Here is an 18,737-nt window from a genome sequence, read left to right as displayed (position 1 = left end):
ATTCTTTCAACTCTGGCGGGGCCATGCGATACAACGGGATAGAAATGGGCTGGGTGCCCGGAGCCAAATCAATGCAAAAGTCAATATCCCTATCGGGTGGCATCCCCGACAGGTCTGTGGGAAACACCTCTGGAAAATCCCGGATCACTGCCACAGAATCCATAGAAGGAACCTCAGCACTAGAATCACGAACATAAGCCAAATAAGCCAACCACCCCCTCTCGACCATACGCCGAGCCTTCATATAAGAGATAACCCTGTTGGCAGATCAAAGTACGGGTAACCTGATATGCTAGCCACTGATCTTCCTCGCCCTGGCTTGTAGATATGGGAGGTGCATAGAAGAATGGTGGTCTCTGAAAATACCACATCAGTTGACACTATATATTTGCCAAGCTCAGTAGAATAACATCGATACCCTTTCTGAAGGCGAGAATAGCCTAGAAAAACACACTTCACAACCTTGGGATCCAACTTGGTAAGAGATGGTCGAACATCTCGAACATAACATGTGCTTACAAACACCTTAGGTTCCACCGGAAATAATGACTTGTTCGGAAAAAGAACACTATAAGGCACATTACCATCGAATACACTAGATGACATGCGATTAATCAGAAAACAAGCCGTAGAAACCGCATCAGCCCAGAACTGTTTAGGAACCTTCATTTGGAACAAAAGTGCTTGAGCTGTCTCAAGTAGATGCCTATTCTTCCTCCCAGCAACTCCATTTTGAGAGGGTGTATCAACACATGAAGACTGATGTAATATACCATGTTGTCTCATGTAGGACTGAAATAACTTTGACATGTATTCTTTAGCGTTATCACTCCTTAGAGTACGTACTGAAGCATTGAATTGAGTTTTGACTTCAGCACAAAAGGCAGAAAAATGAGTAAACACTTCAGAGCGACTCTTCATAAAGTAAATCCAAGTCATTCGAGAAAAATCATCTATAAAAGTGACAAAATACTTATGCCCAGTTTTAGAAACAACCGAACATGGTACCCAAACATCAGAATGGACTAACTCAAAAACTGACTCAGCTCGCTTATTAACCCTTGGACTTAACGAGATGCGATGGTGTTTTGCAAATCGACATGACTCACAATCCAATGATGAAATATTCTGAAACTGAGGACAGAGCTTCTTTAACAAAGGCAAAGAGGGATGTCCAAGTCGACAATGTGCTTCAAAAGGAGACACGATACTAGAGCATGCTACAGATCGTGGCTCCCATTCATCAAGAATGTAGAGATCACCAGATATATATCCTTTACCAATAACCTGCATCGTCTTAAGATCTAAAAACAAACAATGATCGGGAAAGAATGCAACACAACAATTAAGGTCTTTGGTAATTTTACTAACAGAAATCAAGTTGAAGGCCAAGTTTGGTAGACTTAATACATATGACAAGGTAATAGAGGAAGTTGGTTTAACAGTCCAGATCCAACACTGCTACAAGTTGATCCATCAGCTACAATAACCGGAGAGGGTGCTTTATGTGAGCGAAAGCTAGAAAAAATATTTGGATTACCTGTCATGTGATTTGTAGCACCAGAATCGATTACCCATTTATTGGAAGAGGTGATAAGACATGTTTTATCTGACCCAACAAAGGTAGTAACTGTAGAAGATTCCTTAACTGAATTATGATATTGAAGGAATTTTAGAAACTCATCCGAAACCAAGATTGTTGGACTAGTAGTTGTTGCATTATTATTCTTTACCATCATTTTTTTCCCTTTCAATAACAAACTGATTAAACTAATAGAGGTCCCCGAAGCTAAAAGATACTCAAATAGATCCTGGTAGATACGAAATCAACAATCTATTGAATAAGATTCAACTTTAATAATCCACTCAACTAAATTAGAGAACCAAACGAATTTGTCCCCAACTCAAACAAAATCAGAGACCAACAAAGTTTTTGATAAGGAAAGACCCAACAGACAATATTAAGTCACTAATTGATCACCACAGTGAGTCAAAAATAAAGATGCAAGCTTCTCACAGAGGCAGCCTCCAAGAAAAATACCACAGAATTAAAGAAATCAAATAACCAATAAACCAAACTCAAACCTGACCAAACAAAGTGAGAATAAGATCTGGTCTGAGGTTATTCTTTGCCAAAATGTGGTTCTATGATCAGAGAACTACCACAAGTCAACTGGAAATGTCAAAAAGACCTCAGATTAGCTTCCGGCCAAGGAATTTTCGGTAGCGGATTCAACCTAACTCCGGCGAGCAATAGACCTGCTCTGATACCATGTAAAGTACAAAGACAATAGAGAAATCTCTCTTATGTTGTATTCAAGAAGTAACAAGTATATATACAAGTACATAGAGCCTTAACTATGGAAAGAATCAAAAAGGAAATCCTATAAATCTGCTGTGAATCCCTATAATTATGCTAGCTATGTATATTATATGAGATGATTTACATTCAGAAGCAGATGAATGAAACCTTAACCTTGAATAGCCCTTCTACTGATATATAAAGTTAACTTTTTGTATGAACCCTGTGTTTGCTGCGATATTGCTTCTACTAATTATTGAAAGGGGATTTCCTATTCATTTGGGTAAAATTCTCTTCTTGTGAATTGTCCACATCTTTCGGGTATCATTGGCTATTGGTAATTTTATTATTGAGCCTCTTTGAGATGGTTCCCAACCTTGATTTCAGTGAAAGAATATTTATTTCTCTAATACTAGATATGAATATTGTACAAGCTTCATCATTATCAAAAAAAAAAAAAATAGTGTACAAGTTTCATTCCTTGAGGTTAGAATTTGTTTGTTCACTGTTATTTTCTATGCTAAAGCAGGGAAATGGCAAGGTCGGTAGGCAGTATTTCAGAATCTGAAGCTTTGAGGAACAGTCAATCTGCCATAGCTTTGACTGTATCCTCGAATTTTGAGGTATGCATAGGGTACCGCTCCTCTGCTTTTCTTGGCATTCAGTTTGTGAAATTTACCTCATAACAAGTAAGTAGCTGTCTCCTCTCAAAGGAAAACTAGAAGTAGTAGTTTCCCTTCTTGTACTCTTGACAGAAAAGTGTTATTTAGGCCACAGATGATCTGTTGCTTCATTCAAACTACCCTGATTGTTAGTGTCTAGCCTAGTTTTATATAGAGTGAGAAAACAGGACTGACCTTTACTTTAACAAGTTGAACGTATGATGGACCAATTCCCATTAATCACATTAGGCAAAAAGAAGCATCTTCATATAGTTGTTTTAATGAACTCTGCCTCATCTATACTATCACATACTATTATTGATTAGGTAGTTATATATGTAAACTTATTGAATCAAAAAAAAAAGAGAGAAAAATGGAAAACAAAAAAGTTAAAACGGAATAATATCAGCTATGAGTCATGCACATTCCATCATATGTTTGCGGAGGAACCATGGAGGAGGTTAATCGCAATTATGGGAGAAGCATATATTAACAAGAAGGGTTGAAAAAAGATTAGCAGGCTGACACAAACGGTAGTTGTCAAAAGGCGGTAAGGAAGTGCTTATTAAAAGCACTTTATCGAGTATGCCCACCTATTACTTGTCCCTGTTGCAAGCTCCTGTGAGCATCACAAATAAACTGGAACGGCTTCAAAGGAATTTTCTTTGGAATGCGGCCGATGGAACTAGAAAGTTTCATCTAGTGAATTGGCAGACACTCACTTCCCCAAAGAAGTGGGGTGGACTTGGAGTAAAAGATCTTAGGTATATAACAGAGCTTTGTTGGGGAAGTGGCTGGAGAGATTCGGGGTAGAAGAGCATGCTCTATGGAGGGAGGTCATAGTAGAAAAGTACGATTCCATGGGAGGGAATTGGAGGACCAAGGCAATCACAACACCTTTCGGGTGTGGAATGTGGAGGAGCATCATGAAGAATTGGGAAGCCTTCAATGGCAACATCACTTACAGGGTGGGAGATGGAAGTAGAATCTGCTTTTGGAATCACAGGTGGTGTGGAGAGGATACTCTGAGGGTCTCTTTCCCCACGTCTTCAAAGTTCCAAACCAAAAGGAATTGATGGTCCAACAGATTCGCAAGGAGCATGAAGGGAGGGTAGTATGTGACCTCTCATTTAGAAGGAACATGCAAGATTGGGAGATTGCAGAGCTCCAAAATTTGTTGGCACTGCTATATGGGCAAGACAGGCCCCAACCATCTTGTGATTCTTGGAGATGGGGTTGCGTGGCGATGGTTTGTTCACCGTAAAGTCCTTTTACCAGAGTATGTTGGTGAGACAGGAGGCCACTTTTCCACACTCCTCGATCTGGATTCCTAAGGCGCCCACGAAGGTGTGCTTTTTTGCATGGCTAGCGGCGAAGGGAGTGATCTTGACTGTTGAAAATATGTGAAAGAGAGGAATTACACTTGTTAGTTGGTGCTATATGTGTAAAAGCTCAGGGGAAGAAGTTGATCATCTTTTGTTGCATTGCCCTGTGTCTTTGGGTTTTTGGAGGGCAATCCTGAATCTTTTTGGTGTTCAATGATTGATGCCAAACACTGTAAAGGAAATGTTATATAGCTGGGCCGGTTTCCGTAGAAGAAGAAAACAAAAGGCGTGGACGTTCGCCTTGTTAGCTCTCATGTGGATAGTTTGGGGGGAGAGAAATAGGAGATCTTTTGTATATGGAGTGAGAGAAACACAAGATGTTTTGAGGGCATTTCTACTCCAAATTACATACTTAAGGCTAGATGTTTAGCAAGTTTATGTAGCTGGATTAACCTTTCACCTGTAAATTCCCCAGAAGCTTTTTTGGAGTTTATTAGCTCCTTAACTTTAGACTAGGCCTTTTGTAATAGAGCTAACAATGTTTTTACTGCACTGTACATTTTGCATCTTCTTGATGCCTTATATGAAATCCATTATCTTATCAAAAAAAAAAAAATAAAAAAAAATGGGAGATCTTTTGAGGGGATTGAGTCTCCTTTTTCACATCTTAAGAATAGTTTTTTTAATCTTTGATCGCTTTTTGGTGCACTCATATAGCCCCTACTTGTATAGAAGATTGCGCGTCTTTTGTAGAGAATCATGTTTTGATGTAAATTCTCTACTTTTTGGTATACTTCTTGTATACGGGAGTTTTTTCTCCCTTTTGATTAATACAATTTACCTTATAAAAAAAACAAAGAAGTTTGGTTGAGTCCTTTTTATTTTATTTTATATGATCTAAATGTCTAGTTCTAAGTATGGGGGATGTATTAAAATCCCACACTAGTTAAGTGTGCAGGTCGTAGCTCCTTATCTGACCTTGGAAAATCTTACCAATTGAGCTAGTTTTTGGATTGAGTTAGGTTTAAGGTCCATTTCTTAACAGGGTATTAGGGCTGAAGCTAAATCCATCCCTGATATTGGGTTAGTCCTATATTGGCCTCTTCAATAGTTATTTACGCTCCAAATGTCTTGCTTTGGGCATGCCGGGGTCAGAGTGCTACATTGGTTGAGGTTACAGCTGTAGTCTCTTTATATGTTCTTGGACAATCCTCACTTAATGAGCTAGCTTTTGAAGTCCAAAGTTCATTTTCTGGCATATATATTAGAGCCAGAGCCATCCCTGAGGGTTATTGTATAGGATGTAGTCAACATACCTGCTTCAAGGTCCATTTCTAACAAAATTGTGCAATTTTTTATGTAGCGTATATGGCTTGAGTGCAATGTCAAAGACTCCTGAGCAAAAGCATGTTTCCAACTTAAGTTTGTCAAAAGATTGGTTCCTCGTCATTGCATTGGTGTAAGGCAAAATGACTGCTTATTCTATAACGTTGATAGACCTCAAAGCAACTGTCATGCATTTCCTGTTTAGGCTTTTTTTTTGTTTAGATCCTGTCCTCCTCTGTACTCTTAATTTGAGCATGTGATTACTTCACATATAAAGAAACAAGATAACATAAGAAAATTGGATAAGGTTTGAAGAGATGAAGAGAAAAGATGAAATACAAGAGAGGCTAATCTGCCTTAGAAGTCTAAAAGTCTTACTCACTCCTAAATGGCGAAGTCTACTCGTAGAGGTGGGAATTAGGCAGGGAAAAAGCAGGGCAGTTCTTAGAGACATTGGATTCTTGGGACATCCCATTGTACACATGAATGGACCACATCCTCTTAATTTAGCATGTGTTTATTGTAGCTTATTACCTTCATAGCAAAAAGTAAAATAGAGATTTTTCATGTGTTCCTTCTCATTTGCCAAAACACTTCTCTGCTGAGTGGATTGCTTAGCTAGCCTTCATTGTCATTGGCAGTTGTGTAGAAAGGCAGAAGAGATTTGGCTGGCTTCCAAATTCTGACATGATTCACAGTCCTGTCCAAGTGTATATGTGTGTGCTGTATTGATTGCCCTTATATCCTTGTAATGTTTATTTCCTGTACATGTAAATGCCTCTTATAAGAGTGGGAGGGGGGAGTTTGACCTAACGTAGACTTATTGCATCGGTTCGGGAGTTTCCCTTTATATTTATGTATCCACTTTCTGGCTCAATACTTGATGCACACGGGGTTGCCACTTTATGTTATCTTGGGTAAGTCTCATTCTTTATTCTTTTTTTTTTTGAGTCATTTTTATTTTATTTCTAATCCTTTTAACCTCTATTTAATAAAGAACTTTGCCAGCCTTTGTAATTCTGCAGGCTCAGCTTAGGAACTTATATTATGTTTTATATTTGATAGATCTGGTTACATGTTTCTTGTGCTGATGAGGGTCTCTAAATGTGCTCTATTGTTTCATCTATTACTGTTTTTGGGTCATCGTGGAAAGATATCAAGGGTTTACTGCCATGTTGGTGACATGCAGAAGGATTTAGGCACAGTTGTTGCTAAGGGTTTACATTGCTTACTTATATGGCATGGCTGCTGGCTAATTGTATATGTTGTTGTGGCAGCCGAGGAGATCACGCAACATGTCATCCTTGAATTTTCCCACATCTTGTTACTTAGCTTTTCGTCCAGATGCAATCTTTATTTTACTGAGGAAAGCTTACAAGGATTCTAACCTGGGAAATATTTGCAGAGTGGTAATACACTCTCTTTCTCCCTATTATTTTTTCCCTCTGAGTAGTTAGAAGACATAGCAGAAAGAAAATAAATCAAGATTCAGCTAGATGCAAATATTTCCTTGTGTCTCTTCCATCTGTTGTTTCCAAAATATTGATAGTTCAGAACTGCATGCTTTGAAGTTTCTACAAGTACCCTTTACTTTTACACTAATTTCTATTCTTATCTTTTATCTAGGCCTCTGGGATTCTGTTAAAGTTTCTGGATCCTATTAAAGCACCTGAAGCTTCACTTTCATGTAGTGAAATTACAACTTCAGTGCCTGATGAAGGATCACAATCTGAGCCTTGCACCCCTGCTTCTTTTGCTGATTACTCAGATTTGTTTGGAGATGAATTTCAGATACCAGAATATCAGTGGGACTCCAAGTTCACTAACGTTTTAGATATTGGGCTAGTGGAGGAAGGGATTTTACATGTTCTGTATGCTTGTGTATCCCAGGTCAATCACAACCAAAGCTGTCTGCTACGGATAAACCATCGTAGTTCATATATGTACTTATACATGTTGCTTCGTTTGACATTCAACATTTCATTTTTAACAGCCTCTGCTCTGCAGCAAGTTGGCAGAAAACACTTCTGATTTTTGGTTGGCATTGCCCCTAGTTCAAGCATTGCTACCAGGTATATCGCTTTTGCGGTTCCATAATTACTCGATCATAGCTTGATAGTCTGCGTCCTTGATTTAATATTCACTCAAAAATGGTTATCTTTTTTCCTTTCTCATTATAAAATAAACTGACATGCTTTATGCTACAAGTGCATATTAACATGAGACCTTAGGGTTTTGTGGAAAGTTCTTTTTCCTCTCTGTCAGAAGTGTTTTCTAAGTTAGATGGCTTCACCATTGAATGTTAACCCTTTTTGAGTATTTTAGTAAATACCGGGCATTCATCATCCTTATTACTAGGCATGTAAGTATTAGCAGTTAGAATGCCAGCGTTAATGTTAAAGTAGTCCCTTGTCAGCTAAATATAGATGTATTGTATCTTAAGGCTTTGAATTTATATCTCTTGTATTCCATTGTCAGCATCTTCTCCATTCATTCTTTGTCCTTCTCTTTATTTTTTTTCACTTGGTATTAGAGTCTCTACAATCTTGGTAGAGATTTAAGTGGCTTCCTTCTACCAGTAAACAAACTTATACTGTATGGCCGACTTTGGATTTTTTTACTCTTGCTTTTGGTAATTGCTCTGGTGGCACAAATCCTCTTTCCCGTGATTTTTGACGACGGCACTGAGTCTCCTTTTGGTGATTGTTCCGCATAACTGCTCCTCTTTCTGTGACCGTTTTGGCAACGCTGTGTCTTGTTTTGTGACTGTTGGCAGTACCGTCTTTTGGCCTGCATTCTGATCATTCTTCTGACTAATGTTCCAACAGCAACTTTTCTGTTGAAATTCTAGTGATAGGTACTTTTGAGTCAGTCTCTCATTGGTCAGATATAGTATGTGAATTTTACCCAATTATTCCATTATCATCAAGTTATCTTTTAATTCTTTTCCCTTCTCTTATTCTCTCTTGTTTTTTTGTGACACGTAGCACTTCGCCCTAGCATCAACAGTAGTGACCCAATTGATGAAGATTTATCTCTGTGGAAGCAACCTTTTGTACAGAAAGCCCTGTCCCAGGTTGTTCCATGATGTTGTCATAAACTTCATTTGGTTGTTCTTTAATCTAGGATCGCAGTGTAATTACTGTTGCTATTGTGCAGATTGTTGGAACTTCATCTTCATCAGTTTATCGTCCTCTGCTTCGTGCTTGTGCAGGTTACCTATCATCATTTTCACCATCAAATGTAGGTTCTCTCACTTCCTTTTAGGTTCCCTTCTGTCAACACATCTGCACTTTGGTTAATGCGGAACATTTTTCATTTGTCTTTCTCTGCCTTTGCTTGATTATCCATTGGATATTTATCTGGCAAGATCAACCAAGTTTATTTGCTCTGCTGTTTGGTTAATTCTAACGTTCTCAACGTGGTTCCTATGCAATTACGTAATTATATACAGAGCTAGGAAAGAAGGCATACAACAGACGATGTTACGAATGAATTGAAATAATATTTTACATCAGTATCTAATTCTGTCCTTTCTTTTTCTGAAGTTGGTTCTCTTTACTGAAAATCTATTTGACACGTACTGACAGGGGAGGGCTGCATGTGTGCTCATTGATCTTTGCTCTGGTGTCTTAGCTCCATGGATGCCTCAAGTAATAGCAAAGGTTATTCAAATATCTCGCCTTAGTCTCTGCTGTGTAGACTCTAGTAGAATGTAGGTTTTCCCTTGCAATCTTGCTTGTGAGAATCTTCTAAAATTCTAGGATTGCTTTTATTACAGATTGACTTAGCACTTGATCTTTTGGAGGACCTTTTACCTGTAATCCAGGTGTGTCTTTTGTGATAAGTCTCCAGGTCATGATTTGGTTTTATCTTTTCCTATTGCTGTAAAAATGGGATCTTTAGCGAAGATCATTTCTAACTGTTACCATTATATGACCATATTATTGTTGTTGAGAGCCTATTTTCGTTATGTACTCTTTTATTATCGATACTTACCTTTGTCTAAAATGTATATCAGTGTGCTCGCCACTCATTTGCTCGTGCACGTGCAGCCCTTAAATATATTGTCTTAGCTTTATCTGGGGTTATGGATGATATTTTGGTCAAATATAAGGTAATCTTTTGACTAAAACTTTTGTCAACTATTATTCAGGGAATCATACAATTGCTCTTTAGTTTATGTGAAGAATCACAGTAAAGTTTTAGCTGTTCGATTTGACTCCTTTAAGCTTTTAAATTTGGGAATTTTATTGTTTCAGGATGCCAAGCACCAAATGCTTTTTCTTGTTGAGATGCTAGAACCCTACCTTGATCCTGCAATAACCCCTGTACAGAGCATTATAGCCTTTGGGAACGTTTCTTCAGTTTTCCTTGAAAAGCAAGAGAAAAATTGTGCTATCGCATTAAATGTGATTCGCATAGCTGTACAGAAGTCTGCTGTCCTTCCTTCTCTGGAAGCTGAGTGGAGGCGCAGATCAGTTGCTCCAAGGTAATAGAAGGATAATTAAGTCTTTCTTAAAGCATTGAGTTTTATTCATGGGAGCAACTTCAGTCTATGAGGGTGTTTGGCTAAGCTTATAAGCTGGTCAAACTGATTTATAAGCACTTTTTGGCTTATCTACGTGTTTGGTAAAATTAAAAGTGCTTATAAGTTAAGTGCTTATAAGCCAAAAATAAGCCAAAAGCCATAAGTTGGTCTCCCCCAACTTATCAAATTTCAGCTTATAAGCACTTTAAGTTTGACCAAAATATTTACTATTCTATCCCTAAAATACTTCTTTTTAAAACAAAACTCTTTGTATACCCAGTTCTTCAGCTACTTGTTATTAATTTCAGCTCATTTATCCAAACACGTAACTGCTTATTTTTTAAATCAGCTTCAGCACTTAAAAGTGCTTTTCAGCACCTAATGCATATCAGCTATTCTAAATCAGCTAAGCCAAATAGGCTCTATGTCCTATTTCGAAATTAAAGAACTTAGACCCTCTTGATTCAATGCGGTTTGATTTTAAGACTGATTTTTAGCATAATTCAAATACATTTTTGTAATACCCCAGACTATAGACAGAGTCCCACATCGGCAAAACACAAGAGGGATGCTGGGTATATAAGTTAACAAGCCTTAGACCCTAGTGACGAGTTTTAAACCCTTGAGGGCCTAGGCCCAGAGCGGACAATATCACTAGCGGGCTGGGCTGTTATAGATGGTAGTAGAGCCACTCTTGTGTTAGCCTTACCGATGGTGGGTCAGAGTTCAACCGAGTTTAGACAAATCCCGGTTAGGTGGGGCAAACCTCAGTGCTGAGTCTAGGCAAATCCCATGCGGTGGGGCAAACCTCAGCGAGGACGCTGAGTCCATAAGAGGGGGTGTATGTAACAACCCAGACTATAGACAGAGTCCCACATCGGCAAAACACAAGAGAGATGCTGGGTATATAAGTTAACAAGCCTTAGACCCTAGTGACGCGTTTTAAACCCGTGAGGGCCTAGGCCCAGAGCGGACAATATCACTAGCAGGCTGGGCTGTAACACCCCAGACTATAGACAGAGTCCCACATCGGCAAAACACAAGAGGGATGCTGGGTATATAAGTTAACAAGCTTAGAACCTAGTGACGCGTTTTAAATCCGTGAGGGCCTAGGCCCAAAGCGGTCAATATCACTAGCGGGCTGGGCTGTTACAAATGGTATCAGAGCCACTCTTGTGTCAGCCTTGCGGATGGTGGGTCAGAGTTCAACTGAGTTTAGGCAAATCCCGATTAGGCGGGGAACCTCAGTGCTGAGTCTAGGCGAATCTCATGCGGTGGGGCAAACCTCAGCGAGGACGCTGAGTCCATAAGAGGGGGTGTATGTAACACTCTAGACTTTAGACAGAGTCCCACATCAGCAAAACACAAGAGGGATGCTGGGTATATAAGATAACAAGCCTTAGACCCTAGGGACGCGTTTTAAACCCGTGAGGGCCTAGGCCCAAAGCGGACAATATCACTAGCGGGCTGGGCTGTTACAATTTTTTTCTTTTTGGAGCTTGGATCATTAGGTTTAAGTAACAGTGCCATTAATTGCTTTTGTATCCTGTTGTATATGTTGCTCTACTTTTTGGAAGTTGTGAAATTGCAATATGGTCAATTGAGCTGCCTATCTATATACTTGAGAAACAGTCCAACCCAAAGAAAGAAAAATTTGACTGTAGCCTTTTCCATCATAACTTCCTTTACATTGGCTGTGGCAAAATAATAAAACTGGTGCTTCATTTTCGAGGTGTTATGTAATTTGAAAGCTAGTGTTTTTCCCTTCTGGAGTGCTTATTGCACTTCTTAATTGAACTAATGTTATCAAAGGCGAAAAGCAAATAAAAGCCCGGGCTTCAATGAAGAAAGGCGTAACTGAAGGGAGAGATAAAAAATATATATGTAGTTAATAATAATAACTATAAACCCAAGCCAGAATGATGCAGACAAATGAACAGACAATGTTATAATTAGGTGAAATATTTATTGGACAGTGTTGCTCTCTTCAGGACAGAGCCCATGGGTGATGAAGTGCTTGCATTAGCGCTTGTAGCGAAACGTACGACCTATTTTGCAGAACTTATTTCACTCCTAGCTTCAGGGCTTAAACCCTCTTTAAGCGAGTTTCTGAGACTAGATCAGGTAGTGCTTGAAAGGGGGTGCTAGTTTTACGAAAGGAATAACTTTAAGTTAAAAGCCATTTGGGGAGTCTATACTCAGTAAAAGAGTAAGATGTCATCAATCTGGATGGTATCCTGATATTATAATCTTATGCATAGAAGATATTCAAATGGTCAAAGATGATCTTACTGTGAAATGAAGGTTTTCAGTTTCTTCTGAAAATATCCTGCATCTTGTTCAATTCTGCTGCCAATCTACTTTGGCATTTTCCCCCTTGTATTCCTCTCAGCAAGATAGATTTCCTGTATGAAGTACTTGATTAAAGCAGGTATTAGTACTTATAGGGAAATGTTATTCTATATTGAAAATAGGATTGGTGCTAAGCACCTTGTCAGTTTTTTTTCCTAAAGAAGGATTGGATAAGCAATTAAGAGCTACTTTTCTATGTCCTATGACTATTATTATTCTTAGTATTATAATTCGAAAAAGACTTTTAAGTAATGTTGGCGCCAATGTGCCTAGCCTGGACATAGTCTGTATACTGTTGATTATCTTGGAAAGGGATTTTTGTGCTACATTCAGAGACAAACAACTGCAAAATCTTTGTTAGGTTAGAAGTAAAATAACTTTAACGGGAATGATTGTTGTGGCAAGATCTGATTGGGCTGTTTTGCTAGCCGTAGTCGGTAAACCAAATAGTTCTATTTCATTGAGCTGATTCTTTGTTCAAAAGAGTTTTTAAGTGTCATATTGAAAGAGTTATCTGGTATCCTGAAGTCTGTCTGGTAACTAGTGCTTTAGTGCATATGATAATAAGCTTTCCCAAGATATACAATGCTGCTTGACTTGACTGAATATGTCGAATCAATGAATATGCAGTGTACTTCTCTCAGTTTTGGAACCTCACATGCAGCTTCCTTCTGACGTTGACCTTCGCCAATCTCCTAGTGCTGAGCTGCTAGGACCACAATTATTGAATGTTTCACCCTGCAGTGGTGGAGCTTCTTCCAGATCTGGCGGTCATGATGATTCGGACGCAAAAGTTGATTCCGATATGACTGCACAAGCAGACATGCCTGAGGAAGTGAGCCTTCTCTTTGCTCCACCAGAGCTCAATAGAATCTCACTAGTCTCTGGCAGCCTGGAGAAAAAGTGCACAGACTTAAGTTCTGATGTCAAGAAGGAAGTTAATCACATTGACGAACAGGCTACAAACAATCAGTTTGACAATGGTGCGCTATCTGCTAGTGATTATACTGTTGAGTATTCTAATCTGCATGCTGATTACTTTCAGCTTGTGAGTTATCGAGATTGTCAGATGAAAGCTTCCGAATTTAGGCGTTTAGCTATGGACTTGCATTCTCAGTGTGAGATCACTCCCGAGGGTCATGATGCTGCCATAGATGCTTTGCTTTTAGCAGCAGAATGCTATGTTAATCCATTCTTTATGATGTCTTCCCGGGACAGTTCATCTATTATGAACAAACTGAGTACTAAGAAGCCTAGTAAAAATCATGAAGTTTCTGTTCTTCGAAATCTTTTTGAGGAGGACAATGACTTCAAAATTGTAGCAGATCTTGAGAGGAAAAGGGACAAATTTGTTCTTGAAATAATTCTTGAAGCAGCCGAGCTTGACAGGAAGTATCAGCAGAACTTGGACGGGGAATATCCGACTCCCTATGTTGAAGGGAATGACGAAAAACTTGAATTGTCTCAGCAAGATATAAAATCAGCAGATGCTATCACCTTACTTCGTCAAAACCAAGCACTTTTATGCGACTTTTTAATTCATTGTCTGCAGAAGGAGGAGCACCCGACACATGAGATACTACTGCAAATTCTGCTGTTTCTATTGCACTCTGGAACTAGATTGAACTGTCCCCCTGAACTTGTTGTTGACACTATAATAAAATCTGCGGAGCACTTAAACCAGCAGCTGAGATCTTTTTATTATCAATTAAAAGAAGGAACTGGCCAGTTGAATGAGCAGAAGCTGCAAGCAGTTCGACGTCGCTGGATCCTTCTTCAAAGATTGATAATTGCTTCAAGTGGTTGTGATGAAGTGTCCGAGCTTTCAATTAACTACAGGAGTGGTTTTCGGTTTGCTAATCTAGTTCCTGCTTCAGCTTGGCTGCAGAAAATACCTGCATTCTCATCTTCAACTTCTCCCCTTGCCCGATTTCTTGGCTGGATGGCAATATCTCGTAATGCTAAACAGTATCAGAAGGAGAGACTCTTCCTTATCTCAGATCTTCCACAGTTGACGTATCTTCTGTCTATATTTTCTGATGAGCTTGCTGTAATAGGTTACCTGGAGAAGAAAGATGACAAGAAAATTGAAGAATCTGGTAGCAATTCAAATTCCAGGAAAGGGGCTGAAAGTTGTAGTCCACAGAGTGGAGATCAGTCTTTTTCTGTTATATACCCCGACATACGTCAGTTTTTTCCCAGTTTGCAAAAAGACTTTGAAGTTTTTGGGGAATCGATATTGGAGGCTGTTGCTTTGCAATTAAGATCTCTTTCTCCTGCTATTGTACCTGATTTATTATGTTGGTTTTCTGATTTTTGTTTATGGCCTTTTGTTCAAGAAGAGAACCAATTTTCTTGTAGAAAGTCTAGTGGGTTTGCAAAAGGTTTTGTTGCTAAGAATGCAAAAGCAATTGTCTTTTATGTGCTTGAAGCCATTGTAGCTGAGCATATGGAAGCAGTGGTACCAGAAGTACCGACTTTGATGCAAGTTCTTGTTTCCTTGTGTCGGTCTTCATATTGTGATGTGTCATTTCTCCGCTCAGTGTTACAATTGTTAAAGCCAATTATCTCATATTCTTTGGGAAAATGTGCTGCCAATGAAAACTTAGTGAGTGATGATTCATGTCTTAATTTAGAAGCATTATGCTTTGATGAACTTTTTGACATCATCAAAGATGAGAACCACAGCACTCCAAGAGAGGATGGACTATGCAGGGCAATGCCAATTTTTGTTTTGGCATCAGTGTTTCCTGATCTATCCTTCCGTCGCAAAGTTGAACTATTGCAGTCTTCTATATCCTGTGCTGATTTTGCTTCTTGTGGGCCAACAACTTCATTTCATGATTATCTTTGTGCATATCAGGCTCTTGTAGGAAATTGTAGAGTTTTGCTCCTCGAGACATTGAGAGCCTGGGGTGTCATTCCCTGCACTATATCGCAGTTGTCTGAAACGGATATTTCTGCACCATGTGATGATAGATCTGAACAGTACTCAACTTTTCTTTCGGATATCTGCTGCTGTTCAACTGAGATGAATGAAACGAACATGGACGATAATGCTGTTGTGAACAAAAAATCTCAGCTCAAAGCTGTAGAAGTTGGAATGGTCTTAAAGGACCTAGAGGCACTCATTTCTAAGCTCAATTCAAATATTGAACGATGCTTTAGGATTCACCATAAATTGGCAAAGAGTCTAGCCCTTGTTTCTGCAGAAAGCTTTGTGTACTCAAGATGCTTAACTTTGGTTGCTGAGAAAGTTCCAGTTTCTGAAGGCAGTGAGGAGGGAATTCTGCTCAAGACAGAATCTATTTCTGATTTCACTTATTGTTGGAAAATCAGTCTTGAAGGACTTGCAGAAACGATTCTAGTGCTTCAAGAGAACCATTTGTGGGAGCTCGCTTCTGTGATCCTTGGTTCGGTACTTGCTGTTCCTCAACACTTTTCTTTGGATAGTGTAATTGGCAATGTATGCTCTGCAGTTAAAAATTTCTTGCATGGTGCCCCAAGTATTACTTGGAGGCTTCACAGTGATCAGTGGATTTCTATGCTATTTGAAAGAGGCATCCATAGTTACCATGAATGTCAAGGTTCTCTGATTGATCTGTTCTCTTTCATGCTTTGCCATCCAGAGCCTGAACAACGATTTATTGCACTTAAGCACTTGGGGAAGCTCATAAGCCAAGATGGACATTCTGGGTCTGCTTTATTATGTTCTAGTATTCGTGATAAAGTAACCTTATCAGTAAGCGAGTCTTCTGCATGTGAGCCGATCATATCTGCTATTGTTTCTGGATCGTGGGATCAGGTAGCTTTGCTGGCATCATCTGACCCATCACAGCGTTTAAGAATCCATGCAATGGCACTTCTTGTGAACTATGTGCCATTCTCTGAAAGGCGCAACTTGCAATCATTTCTTGCAGCAGCTGATACAGTTCTACAGTGTTTGACAAAACTATCACAACCAACCTGTGAAGGCCCATTAGCACAGCTCTCGATGTTACTTTTTGCCAGTGCTTGCCTGTACTCTCCAGTTGAAGATATTTCGCTGATTCCTGAAAATATTTGGAGCAGTGTTGAAAGTTTTGCATTAGGAGGAAATGGTATTGTTTTCTTGTACTTTTCTATTACAACCAAAAGCAGATATAAGATTGAAGTGGGTCAGTATCACGCTTATTGTGCCATCCCATTTGTTTCATTTATTTTCCAGAAAGAGTCCCTGTCAGCCTTGAGAAAAGAATTTGTCAAGCTTTATGTAGGCTGAGAAATGAAGGGGATGAGGCTAAAGAGGTAATGGACCAATAAGGGGTCTGATCTTCATTTGTCATTTTCTTAGTAAATTATGTATGATATATTTCGAACATCAAAATATGGGATTCCTTTATTGATTTATTTATAAATCCTTACTATCAACTTGATAATGTTATTTTGTGATGTCCATCTAACGTCAACTTCTTGTATGGATTAAAGATGTTGAAAGAAGCTCTCTCTTCAAATTCGCAGCAGCAAATCGATCCAGATTTTGGTCATACACGCGAAACAATCCTTCAGGTATAATCTTAATCCAATCTGTCTCTTGTTAAAGATCCATGTTTCATCAAGATATCACATTTTTCATCTGACGCGACATGTATAAATGAACTCCAGTTGGACCTTTGAACTTTGTTCAGAACACATATCGTATTAGGTTTGAATAGAACTAATTATTGCTTTTTGTGATTAAATAAGCAGCTCTTTTGATATTTGACTTTAAAGTAGCAATTAGCATCAGCATCATTCATTTTAGTTCAATCACATATCGTATTAGGTTTGAATAGAACTAATTATTGCTTTTTGTGATTAAATAAGCAGCTCTTTTGATATTTGACTTTAAAGTAGCAATTGGCATCAGCATCATTCATTTTAGTTCAATGTCTGATGTGGTCTTTTCCTACTCCATGTTTGTGTTGATTTTTCTCCTGGAGAAACTAACAGAAGAGAAGAGAATCATAGGATACAAGATACATGTTTCATAGGATTGTATTACATATAATACCTTTTTCCAATGTGGGACAATATTTGTAATATTTCAGTACACACACAGTCTTATGGTCTTAACAGTCCTTTCAAACTCGAGGTGGATAAGTCAACATGAAGTTACAAATTATGAACACACCAGAATAGGAAAACCAGAGCACAATCAAAATGCTAACAAGAAAAGTTGGTAAAATACAGTCTTCCTTATTTAGCTATTCCTTGAACCTTTCATGGCCTTTCTTCGTATTAGTGTCTTGTCTCTTGTAGCAACAACAACAACAACAACAACCCAGTGTAATCCCACAAGTGGGGTTTGGGAAGGATAGGATGTACGCAGCCTTACCCCTACCCTGGAAGGGCAGAGAGATTGTTTCCGAGTCTTGTCTCTTGTAGAATAATAAATAATGAGCACAAGGTAGTTTATATTGTTTCTTGTTTCTGAACTCTTCATTATGTCTCTTTCCCTTGTCTTATTAGTTGTTTTATTTCGGGGTTTGGCGCAGAGGCGGATCCAGGATTTGATGATTACGGGTGCCACTGTCTTTAATGCAAACCTACTATTAGTGAAGGATATATTGAATATTTAAGATGTGCATTCAACAAGTTCGATCATTTTAGATTAATTAGGTTCGGCTTGATCCATTTTGAATTATTTCGATTTGGTTTACAGTATTTTGGTGCATAAATAAATACATGATCACCAAAACGGATAAAATTTATCCAATTTCATCTAATTCTCTCGATTCAAATTTTATTGAAAAATTTATAACAAAATAAAATTTTAAATTAGCACTTACACCCCTTCAATGTACATGTACTATGTCCAACGATGCCATCACTTTAAAAAAAATTGAAAATCAAGATAAAAAAACATTAGATGAACAAAAAGGAGAAAATGGTTACAATTATATGCAAATGAAATTTTAAAGATCTAGAAACAGAAAAAAAAGGAAGCAAATATATAATTTAAATAGATAATAAGAATGGGGTTGCATAAAGAGAGAGGAAATACAAAAATAAGGTAATAAAAGAAATTAAGAAAAAACATGAAGAAAGGAAAGAAAGGAGAAAAGTGAACAACTAGGGACAAGGATAAATAACATCAGTTTGGAAATCAAGAAAAAGATAACATTAGGTAGATTTTTTAAAAAAAAGGAAAATGATTAACGTCACATTGAAATAAAATTTTGAAGATCTAGAAACAGCAAAAGGAAGCAAATATATAA

The 18,737-nt window shown here is 38.3% G+C and overlaps 1 protein-coding gene across 8 annotated transcripts in view; it reads left to right on the top strand.

The window, feature by feature from the left end:
• The window catches only part of LOC107810320 (uncharacterized), a 34,601-nt gene that overhangs the window by 8,097 nt on the left and 7,767 nt on the right, over positions 1–18,737 (top strand). For 4 of the 8 annotated variants that reach the window (XM_075257360.1, XM_075257359.1, XM_075257356.1 and 1 more), the window contains exons 7-19: positions 2,832–2,925; positions 6,893–7,024; positions 7,242–7,505; positions 7,609–7,687; positions 8,603–8,691; positions 8,775–8,858; positions 9,206–9,280; positions 9,397–9,444; positions 9,637–9,732; positions 9,878–10,107; positions 13,129–16,598; positions 16,706–16,785; positions 16,966–17,046. In XM_075257360.1, coding sequence (XP_075113461.1) covers positions 2,832–2,925; positions 6,893–7,024; positions 7,242–7,505; positions 7,609–7,687; positions 8,603–8,691; positions 8,775–8,858; positions 9,206–9,280; positions 9,397–9,444; positions 9,637–9,732; positions 9,878–10,107; positions 13,129–16,598; positions 16,706–16,785; positions 16,966–17,046 — 4,822 coding nt within the window. Of the gene's footprint in view, positions 1–2,828; positions 2,926–6,892; positions 7,025–7,241; positions 7,506–7,608; positions 7,688–8,602; positions 8,692–8,774; positions 8,859–9,205; positions 9,281–9,396; positions 9,445–9,636; positions 9,733–9,877; positions 10,108–13,128; positions 16,599–16,705; positions 16,786–16,965; positions 17,047–18,737 lie in introns of all 8 variants that reach the window. The other 4 variants (XM_075257358.1, XM_075257357.1, XM_075257355.1 and 1 more) reach the window with 1 other exon arrangement.

This window comes from Nicotiana tabacum, chromosome 7 (genome assembly GCF_000715075.1).
Source record: "Nicotiana tabacum cultivar K326 chromosome 7, ASM71507v2, whole genome shotgun sequence".
NCBI classification, from domain to species: domain Eukaryota; kingdom Viridiplantae; phylum Streptophyta; class Magnoliopsida; order Solanales; family Solanaceae; genus Nicotiana; species Nicotiana tabacum.
This window is presented reverse-complemented; position numbering and strand designations above follow the sequence as displayed.